A 14140-nucleotide genomic window follows, 5' to 3' on the forward strand; every position below is an offset into this window, starting at 1 on the left:
GTTCAGTCCGGTTATGTACGAAAAATATTGTACTGCCGAAAAAACTGCGAGCAGGTGCCGTTCACAGGCTGAAAATCCCTGCTCCACAGCATCTAAAACTCTGGAGGCATAAGCCACGGGCCTTAACTGTTTGTGCCGTTCCTGGAGGAGCATGGCCGAAAGGGTGCGGTCTGTGCTTGCTACCTCTATCGCATCGGGGGAAGGCGGGTCTGGAACTTGTAGTGCGGGGGCTGCAATGACTGCTCTTTTCAATGAGTCCACAGCATCCATATGCTGCAGAAGCCATTCCCAGGGGGCTCCTTTCTTTAGGAGGTCTGAGAGGGGTGCTGCCTTGCTGGCGAAACTGTCAATGTAGTTTCGGCAGTAGCCAACCAGTCCTAAAAATGACCGGAGGGCTGAAACATTCTGGGGAAGGGGCAATTTGGCAATCGAGTCAATTCTTTTATGCTCGATCTCGTGTTTACCATGCGTGGTAATTGTACCCAAATATATCACTTTGTTTTCCAAAATCTGGGCCTTTTTGGGGTTGACTTTACATCCAATTTTCTGTAGGAGTTCCAGGAGTTCGGACAGAAGCTCGATGTGCTCTTCCTTGGTGTCTGTCTGCAGTAGTAGGTTGTCCACATACTGGACCAGACATTCGGGGCGAGAAAATTTTTATAATCCATTTGCCAGCTGTCGGTGGAAAATGGAGGGAGAGTTGTGGAATCCTTGTGGAAGGCATGTCCACGTGGACTGCTGATTTTTGAACGTGAATGCAAATTTGTATTGGCATGCTTTTGCCAATGGAATGGACCAGAATCCATTACTGATGTCCAAAACCGTAAAGTATTGTGAGTTGAGTCCCTGTTTGAGCATGCTCTCGGGACTTGTGGCTACCGTGGGGGCTGCTGCTGGGGTGACTTTGTTGAGTTCCCGGTAATCAATGGTCAGTCGCCATGATCCATCGGGCTTTCTCACTGGCCAAATCGGAGCATTATTAGTGGAGGCTACTGATCTGAGTACGCCCTGCTTTAATAAGCTGTCGATAACTTTTGCGATTTCTCCCTCTGCCTCTTGCGAAATACGTATTGCTTTTGGGGTCTAGGGTCAGGTCCTGTGATTTGAACGGAACCGTCATCCGGCCACAGTCGTGTTTGTGGGTCGCGAATGCTGTCCTGTTCCTTTGTAAAACTGCCCTAACCTGCTTGTCCGTGCTAATCGTGGTCGGGCCAAACCAAAATTCGCCTATTGCGCTAATTTTGTTTGCATATTCTCCTCTGGTGAGCGTTGCGGGGCTCTTGCGGATTTTGCCATTTTCCAGACACATTGGTTGACTGGATCAAAGGATAGATTGTGGGAATTCATGAAATCTATGCCTAAAATGTGTTCTGCTGTGTGGGTAGATTGATTAAAACTATGGGGTGCTTGGTGGTGATGTTGCCGATTTGAAGGGTACAGGGGCTGTGATGTGTCCCTGCTGTGAGTGGCCTGTAAATCCGCTGAGGGTGATGGTGGCTGTAGTGGGCCACGTGTCCTTTTGAAAAATGTGGAGGAATTGATTGTGGTGCGGGACCCTCCTGTGTCCCAGAGAAACTCGATGGGCTGTCCCCGTATTTTTGCTGCAACTACTGGTCGGCCGGACCTATCCCAAAGGGTATCGCAGACCCAACTGGGGGAGCCCGAGCACTGTCAGTCTGTTCCGTTCAGGTCTCTCTGATCTGTACGGGTGCTAACGCTATGTATTGGCTTTGTCCTGTTCTTATTTAGAATGCCTGTCTGCTGGGCTCTCTGTTGCTTTTGTGGGGCATTGCATTCTCTTGCAAAGTGTCCCAACTGTCCACAATTGTAACACTGCTGTGACTTTTGTGGGGGGGCTGTTCCTGCCTTCATTTACCCATGCGGGGTTCTGGTGTGCCTTAACTGTGTGTATGTCTGCTTCGGCCTGCTGTTCTTCGGGGTTTTTGTTCGTGGGTTTGTTTTGAACAGATTGCTCCCAGGTGCGGGACAATCTTTTTACAACCCATTTCTCATTATGAGCCTCCTCTGAGGGGTCATAATTTGTACAGGCTTTTTGTCCTGTTTCTGTGGCATGGGAGATAAGGGTGCGGGTCCATTTGGCCATGTTGTCTGGGGACAAAGGGGCGCGGTCTAAGTCTCCGAAAACTGCTGCGAAATGGATCCACAAGCGTCCAGCAAACGCTGTGGGGTGCTCGGTTTTCTTTTGCCTGCACTTATTGAGGCCTTCTACGGGGTCACCCCTGTTATACCCGATCGCGTCTAGGATCGCGGTATGCATTTCTGCAAGGGTGCCTCCTCCTACATTCTGTGGGTCGGGAAGGGCTGCTACGACCGAAGGTTCTAAACTCAAAACTGTGAGCTTTACTTGCTCTCGCTCGTCCAGGCCGTACATGGTCGCCTGCTGCTTTACTCTGGCAAAGAAGTGGTGGGGGTCTGAGGTGGGGAGGAACGGTTTGATTTTATCGCACGCATCCCGTAATTGGGTCACTTTAAGGGGGTGGTGTACAGAAATTCCGTGTCGTCCGATGTGGCTGTGCGGTGGGTGGTTACTGGGTTCATTGGAGCCTGAACTATCTGGTCTGTGGGGGATCGGGGCGCTTTTCTCTTCTGGGGCTTTCCCTGTGCACATGTTCCCCGAACATATCTCTGCGCTGTCTCACTCAATTCTTCCCAAGCAGGGCCGTCTTCCTCATCTAACTGTGATCCAAAGGTTTCCTGGAATCCTTTTTGAACTGAAAGCAGAGATTGCAGCTCTGCAATCTGCTTCCGGCACTTTGCATGGCCTAATGAGCTTTGTCTTTGCTCCGTGGTGGCAGCATGGAGTGCTCTTAACGCTGCCTTCAGGTCACTACACTGCCTCTGCAATGCCTCTACCTGCTTCTCGGTTTCCTCTCGTACCAGGACTGCACGTTGCGTGTCCTGATAGGCCTTTTCGTACTGGGACTGGAAGCTGCTTAAGTGCACCAGACAAGACTGGTGTGCCTTCTTGGCATCATCCACCTCTCCGTCTTTTGCTGCCAGCTTCCTCCTTAACTCTACGTTCTCTTTCTCTACCTCACTGACATCGACCTTGCTCATTCGATGTACGCCTTCTATCACTTTCCGGAGCATCCTAACGACCTCCTCTGTGCCTCGCAATTGTGCCAAACAGGACACGATTGCCATCGGCTTGCGGGCTTTTCCTAAGCTCTTCTTGTGAATTTCGCTCAGGTTCTCCCACCAAGTATGTCCTATACTCCCGGGACCTGTTTCCTCATTTTCACAGAATTCGCTCCAAAGGGGCCATCCTTTCCCTTTGAGGTACTTTCTGATTTCCTCTTCCCAAACGGGACACTGTCCTACTCTACTGCTGCTGGTCGCTGCGACCACAAATTCTTTGGGGTTCATGAGGCGTTGCATTACCTGCATTGCCATCTTTCTTATCTGAATACTTCTTGTAACATTTGGAACAAGGGATATTAAGGCGGTGCTGTAATTACAGGTACGGCTTTCGCTATTTTCCGGAATACAAACTCCCAACAGTTTTGTCGCAACAAAAAAATCTATTAGTTTTACCTTATAGCCCTGTTAGTTACGCATGCATTAACACACTTCCGAATTATGAGGATTGATCAGAACTGCTTGAACACTTGTGGTTTTTCTGTTCCCAATTGGATTTCTAATTCAAATTTTGGGTTCTCCCGGAGTGGTTAAGCCACTTCGAGATCGGGTCCCGTCAGGATGTCGCCGGTAATATGTTGCTCACTTTTGGTTGGTTCAATTGGCTCTGTTTTATAACCTTTGCTCTAGAGTCGCCAGGTATCTTCATGATACCGCCACGAGGTTCAAGTTCAAGTAATGATCAATAACTCAATATACCAATTAGTAAGATTCAAATCAAAGCACATTTATTATACACAGTAAATCGCTACTCATGCATAAACTCTACTTTCTAGGCTATTTCGAGAACTAACAGGCCTATACTTAGCTTCGAACTGGCCCACCATCTCAGGGGAACAAATGGCCTTTTGCTCGAGTTCTGAGTCTGCGGGATTCAAAAGCTGGTATGGACTGGTAGCTAGGAGCGCATATCTCGTAGCGAGCGTTGACTTGAGACTTACGTTCTTTGGAGGCAGCTGGACAGGTCATTTCCAAGGGTTGGTTCGTGTTGCTGAGTGACCCTGTCAAGAAGGACGATTTGAACTTGGGGGCTTTACTTTATAGTCCCCAGGGGCTTCCCGCCTTTCGGGGCGGACACCGTATCTGGCTTCAAGTGATTGGACTTCGTTCCAATCGCTTGGTTCGATTTCTCCAATACTGAAGCTGTTCCCTAATCGTTGAGCGGTCTTTAAGTGTCCATTAACCTCTTTTGTGTTGGCTCCTGCTGGTGCCGAGGAGTCTGGCTTGGCCTTGTTTACCTCGAATGTTTCGATTGTTCCTGGGGATCGCTCATTACTAAGTAGATGGCTGCTACATTACTGTGCAGATGGCTGCTTGTATCGATGCTGTCTGGGCTTTTGCAGAGTCTAATACACAGTAAACGTACACCTGCTAGTTTTTGCCTGTGTTGGCTGAATTTCCCTTCAACCTTTGCTATTCTCCATTTTACGTCAGGAAGTGGCCAACACAGGTGGCTACAGCTGGAAATTCTGCCTGAACACTGCAGGAAGCAACACCACGGACACAGTGGCCAACATCCAAACACCCATGGGCTGGCTCCAGAATTGGGGACATTTCCATGGTCAGAGGGTGGGTGTGTTCACCGGAGAGGGGACCAGTGGCCAGTCCTGGTAATGTTTTGTGCAGGTGTCTGGGATACAGGCTGTAGGGTGCTGTGGGGTCCATTGAGCAGGGGGCTCCTTTTGCGGTTGGGGTGTGTTGGTAGGTCATGTCGAATGGCAGGGCATGGGGAGTGGTGGTACATGGAGCGATGAGGAACATGGGTCCGGGATTGGTAGACACCGCTGGTTGTCAGTCTCCAACTCTCTCCCAATTCCTTACATATATTACACAGTATGGACGATATCTTGGACCCTACGGAACTTGCCCTAGTGGTGCTGATGGGAGACCAGATAGCCGGATGCTGGAGGAGGCAGCGGCAGCAGAGTTGACAGATGCTCGAGGCAGTGGACTATATGTCGGACCCCGCCCATCAGACCAGGAAGGGATCTGTTGTGTTATTCACCCTGGGGTAACACGGACTGCAACAGGATGCAGTTGGAGTGTAAAGCATACACCAAACTTAGGCGTTGGTTCATACGATTTATTGAACTTCTGTAACAATGCACACAGCTGGCTGTAGGTTGACACTCTACTACTCTAAGTTTACTAACTCTAACTAACTAGACCAGACTAGCTCTGATCCACGTGTAGAAGGTGCTGACTGATATATACACCCTGACTGTCACTACAGTTGTCACCAGTGAAAAGAGGCGAAGTGCTGATGCCTTGTGTGTTTTATAGTAGGAAGCCCCCCTCTAGTGTTCAGTCTGGTGATTGGTTGTGTTCTGTCCTGTGTGTTGATTGTAACCTGGGTGTCTGTCACTGCCAGTCTTTACCTCATGATGTGCATTGGGTGCATACTATGACATCCCCCCCTTTAAAAAAAAAATTGTCGCTTGCTTAGAGCATATACAACATATATACAGATAGGACTATTTACAGCAAATGGCGAGTGAATGCATATGTACATGTAAGGTGTCTAGTGTGCAGATACAGAACAATATGTACAAAGGAAATATTTATAAATCCAATCTCTGTGGCTGGCGTTGGATCCTTGTCGATCGCCTGAGAGGTGGAGGTGGGGTCGACGGCGCCGTGACAGGCGGGATTGCAACCAGATTGGTGGCCTCGTGGAGCGAGGTGGCTGGAAAAGGCATAACGACAGCTGGAAACGTGAGATCCGGTGGTGGGCAGGCAAGTTTGCGTAGTGCCCTTCTGTTGCGCCTGACAATGGAGCCATCAGCCATGCGAACCATGAGCGACCTGGGAGCAGCCTGTCGAACAACAACAGCTGGGGCTGACCAGCCTCCACCAGGCAACTTGATGCGAACAGTATCTTCCGGAGATAGCACAGGCAAATCAGTAGCATGAGCATCGTATGTCAGCTTTTGCCGGTTCCTGAGTTGCTGCACCTCTTGCAGCACTGGGAGGTGATCCAGGTCTGGTAAGTGTATGGCCGGAACAGTCGTCCGCAGTTCTCTATTCATGAGGAGTTGTGCAGGAGACATACCGGTGGACAGAGGGGTTGCCCTGTATGCCAACAGTGCAAGGTTAAAGTCAGAAGCTGAGTCCGCAGCCTTGCAGAGCAGTTGCTTCACGATATGGACCCCTTTTTCAACCTTCCCGTTAGATTGCGGGTAATGTGGGCTTGAGGTAATGTGCTTGAACTGGTATAGCTTTGCGAAGTTGGACCACTCTTGGCTGTGGAAGCAGGGACCATTGTCACTCATGACAGTGAGTGGAATACCATGCCTGGCAAATGTCTCCTTGCAGGCCTTGATGACTGTCCTTGATGTGAGGTCTGACAGCTTCACACTTCCGGGTAACTCGAGAAGTAATCAATTATAAGCACATAGTCACGCCCATTGGTGTGAAAAAGGTCGTTTCCCACCTTAGACCACGGAGCGATCACGATCTCGTGTTGCTGGAGTGTTTCTTTGGGCTGAGCAGGCTGGAAACGCTGGCAGGTCGCACAATTGAGGACCATGTTGCATATGTCCTGGTTGATTCCAGGCCAATAGACAGCCTGCCGGGCCCTGCGCCTGCATTTCTCGACACCGAGGTGTCCCTCGTGGATCTGTTTGAGCACTAAGCTCTGGAGGCTGCGAGGAATAACGATACGATCTCGCTTGAGGAGGATCCGCTTGAGCAGGATCCTCTTGACAACTGTTAGGTCGTCCTTAACATTAAAGAACTGGGGGCATTGCCCTTTCTGCCAACCATTTGCAAGGTGATGTATGACCCGCTGCAGAAGAGGGTCCTTGGCAGTCTCTTCTCGAATGTTGACTACTCTTTCATCTGAGGCTGGGAGGTTGCTGGCACACAGTTGCACCTGTGCCTCAATTTGGCAGACGAAGTCGACCTGTTCATAGGGCGAGGTGATGGCGCGAGACAGGACATCCGCAATGATTAGCTCGTTGCTCGGTGTGTATACCAATTCGAAATCATACCTGCGGAGTCAAAGGAGAATGCGCTGAAGCCTGGGCGTCATGTCATTCAAGTCCTTGTGAATGATATGGATAAGGGGTCTGTGGTCAGTCTCTACTGTGAAGGTTGGTAGACCGTAGACGTAGTCATGGAACTTTACAATGCCGATGAGGAGGCCCAGGCACTCTTTCTCTTTCTCAGCAATACCGCTGCTCAGTGGGAGTCATGGACCTTGATGCATAGGCCACTGGAGCCCAGGACGAGGAGTCATTCTTCTGGAGGAGTACCGCACCAATGCCGTTCTGGCTGGCGTCCGTAGAGATTTTTGTCCCCCTCTCCGGGTCAAAAAACACGATTACAGGAGCAGTGGTGAGCTTTGCCTTTAACTCGAGCCACTCTGCTTGATGTGTGGGTAGCCACTGGAATGCAGTGGACTTCTTCACCAGATGCCTGAGAGCCGTGGTGTGTGATGCCAGGTTGGGAATGAACTTTCCCAAGAAGTTAACCATATCCAGGAAGCATAGTACCACCTTTTGTCTTCCGGGGTCTTCATGGTGTTGATGGCCTTGACTTTGTTCGAGTCTGGTTGCATGCCCTGCTGGGATATTTGATCGCCCCAAAACTTGATTGATGACATGCCAAAGGAGCATTTGGCCTTGTTCAACTTGAGGCCGATGGCATGTATGCGTCGAAAGACTTGTTGGAGACGAGGTATATGTGTTCCTCTGGGGTCGTGGACCATATAATGACGTCATCAATGCCCTCCAGCATCTGTTCCATGATCCTGTGAAAGATATCAGTGGCTGAAACAATACCGAACGGCATGCGGTTGTAACAGTACCTTCCGAAAGGTGTATTAAACGTACAGAGCTTCCTGCTAACTCGTCCAGTTGTATCTGCCAGAAGCCACGCGATGCATCCAGCTTCGTGAAGAATTTGGCGTGTACCATCTCACGGGTTAGCTCCTCCCGCTTCGGGATCAGGTAGTGTTCCCGCATTATGTTTTGGTTAAGATCCTTGGGATCAATACATATCCGCAACTCTCCTGAGGGCTTCTTCACACAGACCATCGAGCTGACCCAGTCAGTCGGTTCCGTCACTTTAGAGATTATACCCTGGTCTTGGAGGTCCTGCCGCTGTGCCTTTAAACGGTCCTTCAGAGGAGCCGGCACCCGGCGTGGTGCATAAATCATAGGTGTGGCATCAGGCCTGAGTAAGATTTTGTAGCGGTACGGCAGCGTACCCATCCTGCTGAATACATCCGGGTGTTGTGGCAGGATTTCGTCAATGTCAGCCTGAAGATTCACATTGGCAGAGGACATGGCCTGTACTCGCTGCACGAGGTTGAGTAGCTTGCATGCATGGGCACCAAGCAGGGAAGCCTTGTCAGGCTTGACGATTTTGAATCGCAGTGTGGCATTGATGGCCTTGTTAGAGACATGCAGGTGATAAGACCCTAACACAGTAATGGCATTGCCATTATAATCAAGCAGCTGGCAGGCCGGCGGAATAATTTTTGGCTGCCTTTTGATTTGAGCAAAGTCTGCTTGAGATATGAGATTGGCTAAAGCACCAGTGTCCAGCTTGAATTGGATGCTGCATTGGTTAACTTGTACGACAGCATGCCACTCGTCCGCAGAATCCACGTTGAGGATAGGTAGGCGTGTTGCTGAATTTGAGGAGGCCTTGTCATACGTAGTAATGATGCCCACACGATATGGGGACTCCAGGCAGTCGTCCTCTGGATCCGTGGTGTTACCAGGATTCGAATCCAGCAGCCCTTCCTGTACACTTCGAACGTGTTTGCGTTGGAACTGGGATCGCTGGCCCACGACCTGTGGTGCAGACCTGCACAAGGCTGCATAATGGCCAGGCTTCCCACAATTTAAACATCGTCTGCCTCTTGGAGAGCATTGCCGCTTTAAGTGGGTGGTGCCGCAGTTCGGGCACATCATGACGTTGACGTCGTAACGCTCCGTGAGTCGTCGCACATGCGCAGTACGGTCAGCCGCCGCTCACACCTGCGCAGTGTGGTCTTCGGCCACTTCGTTCTCCCGTCCGTGGTGCGCATGCGTGGGACCCTAGAGAAATCACGCAAAATGGCCATCTTCATTGATGCTAAGGCGCCGCATTCGGGCGATGGCCTGCACACTCTGCCTCGTGGGAGGCAAGTTGGTCCTGTTCTGCCGATTTAAGGCGGGAATAGCGACTTTTCACCTGTTCACGTACTTTACACGTCTCGATGGCGACTGGCAGGGTCATGCTTTTTATTTTTAGGAGCTGTTCCCGCAGGGCGTCGGAGTGGACCCCAAACACGTTCTGATCCCTGATGAGGGAATGAGCGGCGTCGCCATAGATGCAGGATTGCGCTAATATGCGGAGATGAGTTAGAAAGGATTGGAAAGGCTCATCCTCATCCTGAAGGCATTGCTGGAAGACATAGCGCTCAAAGCTCTCGTTCGTTTCGACTTCACAGTGGCTGTCGAAATTGGCTAAAATGATCGGGAACTTGGTCTTGTCCTCGCCATCGGCAAAAGTGAGCGAATTGAAGATTTGAATGGCCTGGTCCCCCGCAGTCGATAGGAGCAGCGCAATTTTTCTGGCATTGGACGCATCCTCGAAGTCCGAGGCCTCAATGTAGAGACTGAATTTCTGCTTGAAGACCAGCCAGTTGGCGCCGAGACTTCCGGAGATCCAGAGATGTGGAGGGGCCTGGACCTTCTCCATGCCGCTGGAAGGCACTTGCTGGTCGTCACTGAATTATTCAAGGTAAATTACTTAGATGAAGTAGACTCCTGGTATCATGTTGTTTTATTCACCTGGGGTAACACGGACTGCAACAGGGTGCAGTTGGACTGTAAAGCATACACCAAACTTAGGCGTTGGTTCAATATGATTTATTGAACTTCTGTAACAATGCACTCAGCTGGCTGTAGGTTGACGCTCTACTGCTCTAAGTGCACTAACTCTAACTACCTAGCCCAGACTAGCTCTGATCCACGTGTAGAAGGTGCTGACTGATATAGACACCCTGTCACTACAGTTGTCACCAGTGGAAAGAGGCGGAGTGCTGATGCCTCGTGTGTTTTATAGTAGGAAGCCTCCCTCTAGTGTTCTGTCTGGTGATTGGTTGTGTTCTGTCCTGTGTGTTGATTGGCTAACCTGGGTGTCTGTCACTGCCAGTCTTTACCTCATGATGTGCATATGTGCATATTATGACAGGATCCAGAAAGAGAGGCCGGCGACAGCCCAAGATGTACAGGTTTTGCTCCTCTTTTGAACAGATGACGGACATTGTGTGCCACAGGACGCTCTGCCTCAACAAGTAGATGGTACGGCACCTGTGTCATGTCCTTGCACCACATGGAGGAGGATACCCGCTGCCAGTGGCCATCAAGGTCAGGGCAGCCCTGAATGTCTAGGCATCAGGATCATTCCCAGGCCCGAGTGGGTACTTGTGTGGCATCTCACAAGCTGCAGCCCACAAGTGCATTCGTGAGGTCACGGAAGCCCAGTATGCCCGAGCAGAAAACTACATAAACTTTGACATGGACCAAGCCAAACAAGATGCCTGGGCAGCAGGAATCTCGGTCATCGACGGGATGCCCCAGGTCCAGGGGTTAGAAGATGGCACGCATGTCGCCTTGCACTCATCAGGCTGTCAGGAACTGCTCTACATCAACAGGAAGTGGTTCCACTCCCTGAAAGTCGAGCTCATGTGCAATCACCACATGAAGATCATTCACCTGTCCGTGCTTCCCAGGGAGTGTGCACGACAGCTACATCCTGGGTTAGGCGGACATCCCCGGTCTCTTCAAGGAGCATCCCAGGAAGGCCAGTTGCTCTTGAGGGATAAGGGATATGCATTTAGGACCTGGCTAATGACGGCAGTATGGAGGCCGTTGACCAATGCAGAGGCACGATACAACAAACCTCACGTGGCTACCCAAACTGTCATTGAGCGGTGCATCGGATTCCTCAAAATGTGGCTCCGTTGCCTTGACCCCAGAGGGTCGCCCGCTTTGTGGTGGTCTGCTTTGTCCTGTAAAACCTGGCACAGCAGTGGGGCGATGTGCTGGAGGTGGAGGGGGAGGAATATGTGGCCACTTCTGAGGAGGAGGATGAGGAGGCGCCAGAGCAGGAGGGGCTGGAGACGAACCTGGGAAGGACCAGCAGGACCAGCCGGAGGATGGAGAACAGGCGGGAGCGGTGAGGGTCCGGCAAGCCCGGAAAGCCAGGAAGACCTCCATCCTCTCCGGCATCATCTAAGACGTGGCCTCGTCCATCATTCCTCCGCTCCACAACCCCCCCTCTTCCCACCCCTTCCCCATCCCTGTGGCCCGCCACCCACCCCGCACCCCCCAGGGTCTGTGTAGCATCACTCATGGGGGATAGGACTGTGTAGGCACTGTCTGCAGGTCCAAGTTCAACTGCAGGGACACAGAGGGAGCATCGTTGGCTGCACGCATGGTTCATCGCAGGGGTGGGAGCTCGGGGTTGGGGGGAGGATGAGGAGTATGGGGGGGTGGGAACGGGGTGGCGTTGGTCGCGCAGCTGGACATGGGTGGGCCGGGGCATGGAACTGTGCTGGGCGGGGGCGGTGCCAGGAGCATTCTCTTCCGGGGGGGGGGGGGGGGTGCGGTCTGGTGCCAACTCACCAGAGTAGCCCAGTGGGTGGAAGTCATTGACCTTCTTGTGGCACTGAGTGCCGCTCCTCTGGGTCACACACTCCCCGAGCTGAGTGCTGCTGCCACTTCCTCCCAGCGGCACTGGCTGCCCTGTGGTTGACCCTCCGATACCTTCGGGAGAACAGGGCCTGGCCTCGACCGCTTCGAGTAGTCTGCCCAGGTCTGCACCCTTGAATCGTGGGGCTGGTCGTCTCAGCGACATGACTGCGAGCTGAGTGAGGTAGACTCTGCAGGAACGGTTTAAGTGCTGCTCCTTGTTAGCAGGGAGCTGGCGAGCGCGGTCCCGGTGAATCAGTCAGCGGGACCATCATTTGTGGCGTGAAGCCCATGGGGCCTCGTTAAGTGGACCAATTAACGCTTTATAGCGGTGACAGCCTTGCTGGGCTGAGGGCTTGGAAGCTCGCAGTTTGTCCCACTCGCTATCACACTTAGAAACCTTTCCGTTACATGACACCAACGTTTGGAGTCAATGGAGTTACGGACAGGAAATGTTAATTCTATTTCTCACTCCAGAGATGCTGCCAGACTGGTTGAATATTTCCAGCATTTTCTGTTTATGATTCAGATTTCCAGTATCTGCAGTATGTTATTTTTATTCTGTTTGGAACCTTTCACTCATGCGGCCCTGTCGTTGAGGCTTGGAGTCTTTGGCTCCGATTAATTTCCTGTCTGTCATTCGAGGCTTCCTCCAATGAACAGGTGGTCACTGGGTGCGGAGGAGGGATGGTGCTTTTTCGGTGTGAGGCGATCCTGCAAAGCACAGGGCTAAATCGCTGGCTTTGAAAGTAGACCAAGGCAGGCCAGCAGCAGGGTTCAATTCCTGTACCAGCCTCCCCGAACAGGCGGCAGAATGTGGCGACTAGGAGCTTTTCACAGTAACTTCATTTGAAGCCTACTTGTGACAATAAGCGATTTTCATTTCATTTCATTTTCAAGTGACTCCTATTGGCGCCCACCTTTCTGCAGAGTGCAGTTGAAACTATTACCAGCCTGACATTGAGAAAGCTTCCTGCTGGCGGAAATGCAAAAGAATTTGACCCCCGTTGACTCCATCCCAACTTTACCAACACCCCTTCCTCTCACAGCCCCACCTCCATTCCCATTTTCCTCCTCTGGAAATATCAAGTCGAAGAAGACTGTACAGACGTACCTCTTTACTTTCTGCATCTGGTCAATGGTTTCAGGGAGAGGAACATTGAGTGTTTCAGGCAGAAACAGGACTAGAAATGCTGAAAACACTGTCAGGCTTCCCATCAGAATATAAGGCAGAAACTCAGAATAAACACCTGTGGAAATACAGAGCGTAAGTTGTCTGTTTGGAAAGATCAACACATTTACATAAAGCCATAAACAATGCAGGTCGCACAGGCCATGTATTTAATCACCACTCTTAGTTGTATTTTCAATGCAGATACAGTCATATAATATGCGGAGATGCTTATTTTGTTTATATTTTGAAGATTTTCTCCTGCCTGATTTTGACCCTTTCCGAACATTCTTAGAACAAAGTATTATCCAACCACATAGGACGTGATCTACCAGCCGTGTTGAGCGCGAACAAGAGTGCAACACGGTCGGTAGATCCTGGGAGGAGCCTCCCGCAGGTCTCCAGCAGCCTTTACAGCTTGTGGGATATACCCAAGACCAGTGAGGCGGAACCAGAATCCCTCTCAAAAGAGGTTGTGACTAAACGGTGCATGCCTAAGTTGGTTACCGAGCTTACCCTGTATCTACCAGCCGCCCAGGGTCTACCAGTGAAGCCACAACTGGGCACAGTTCAATACTGGTCCACACGAATGTGGACCAGGTGGGACAGCAGCCAGGGGGTCTCCTAGCCCATCCGAGGCCCCTGGCCGGTCAGGAACAGGGTAGGGTGACCCCCTGACCCTCTCCCTGGTACCTGGGCATCTTGGCACTGCCCAGCTTGCACCTTAGCACTGCCACCCTGGTACTGTCATGGTGCCCGAGAGGCACTGCCAAGCTGCCAGGAGCACTGCCAGAGTGGCAGTGCAAGGGTGCCTGTTAAATTCTGTCCATAATGTCACATTGGACATGTACATTTAGGACACTCAGTTCTATCTCACTTACATTTCTCTCCAGAGTTCCATTGTCTCTGCTTTGTCAAGCTACTTGCTAGTCATCCAAACTTAGGTACGTCTTCCGCTTAGTGTGGTCAGGAAACAAGGCCCCATCACCGGCCCTGCCCAATCTGCGAAGCGTACGATCTGATGATACCCAGACTCTCCAGCTGACTGAGTTTAGTATCTACTTTTTTGCTACAGGACCACCCCACATGCAGTGACTGGGGTGGTCCAGCTGAAATG

At 51.2% G+C, this 14140-nt stretch overlaps 1 protein-coding gene across 1 annotated transcript in view; it reads right to left on the bottom strand.

Annotated features, from left to right (window-relative positions):
* LOC140427050 (organic cation/carnitine transporter 2-like) overlaps positions 1 to 14140 on the bottom strand; it is a 196339-nt gene that overhangs the window by 17051 nt on the left and 165148 nt on the right. The window contains exon 9 of the mRNA XM_072512495.1: positions 12967 to 13102. Coding sequence (XP_072368596.1) covers positions 12967 to 13102 — 136 coding nt within the window. The remainder of the gene's footprint in view (positions 1 to 12966; positions 13103 to 14140) is intronic.

This window comes from Scyliorhinus torazame, chromosome 7, assembly GCF_047496885.1.
Source record: "Scyliorhinus torazame isolate Kashiwa2021f chromosome 7, sScyTor2.1, whole genome shotgun sequence".
In the NCBI taxonomy this organism is placed as follows: Eukaryota; Metazoa; Chordata; class Chondrichthyes; order Carcharhiniformes; family Scyliorhinidae; genus Scyliorhinus; species Scyliorhinus torazame.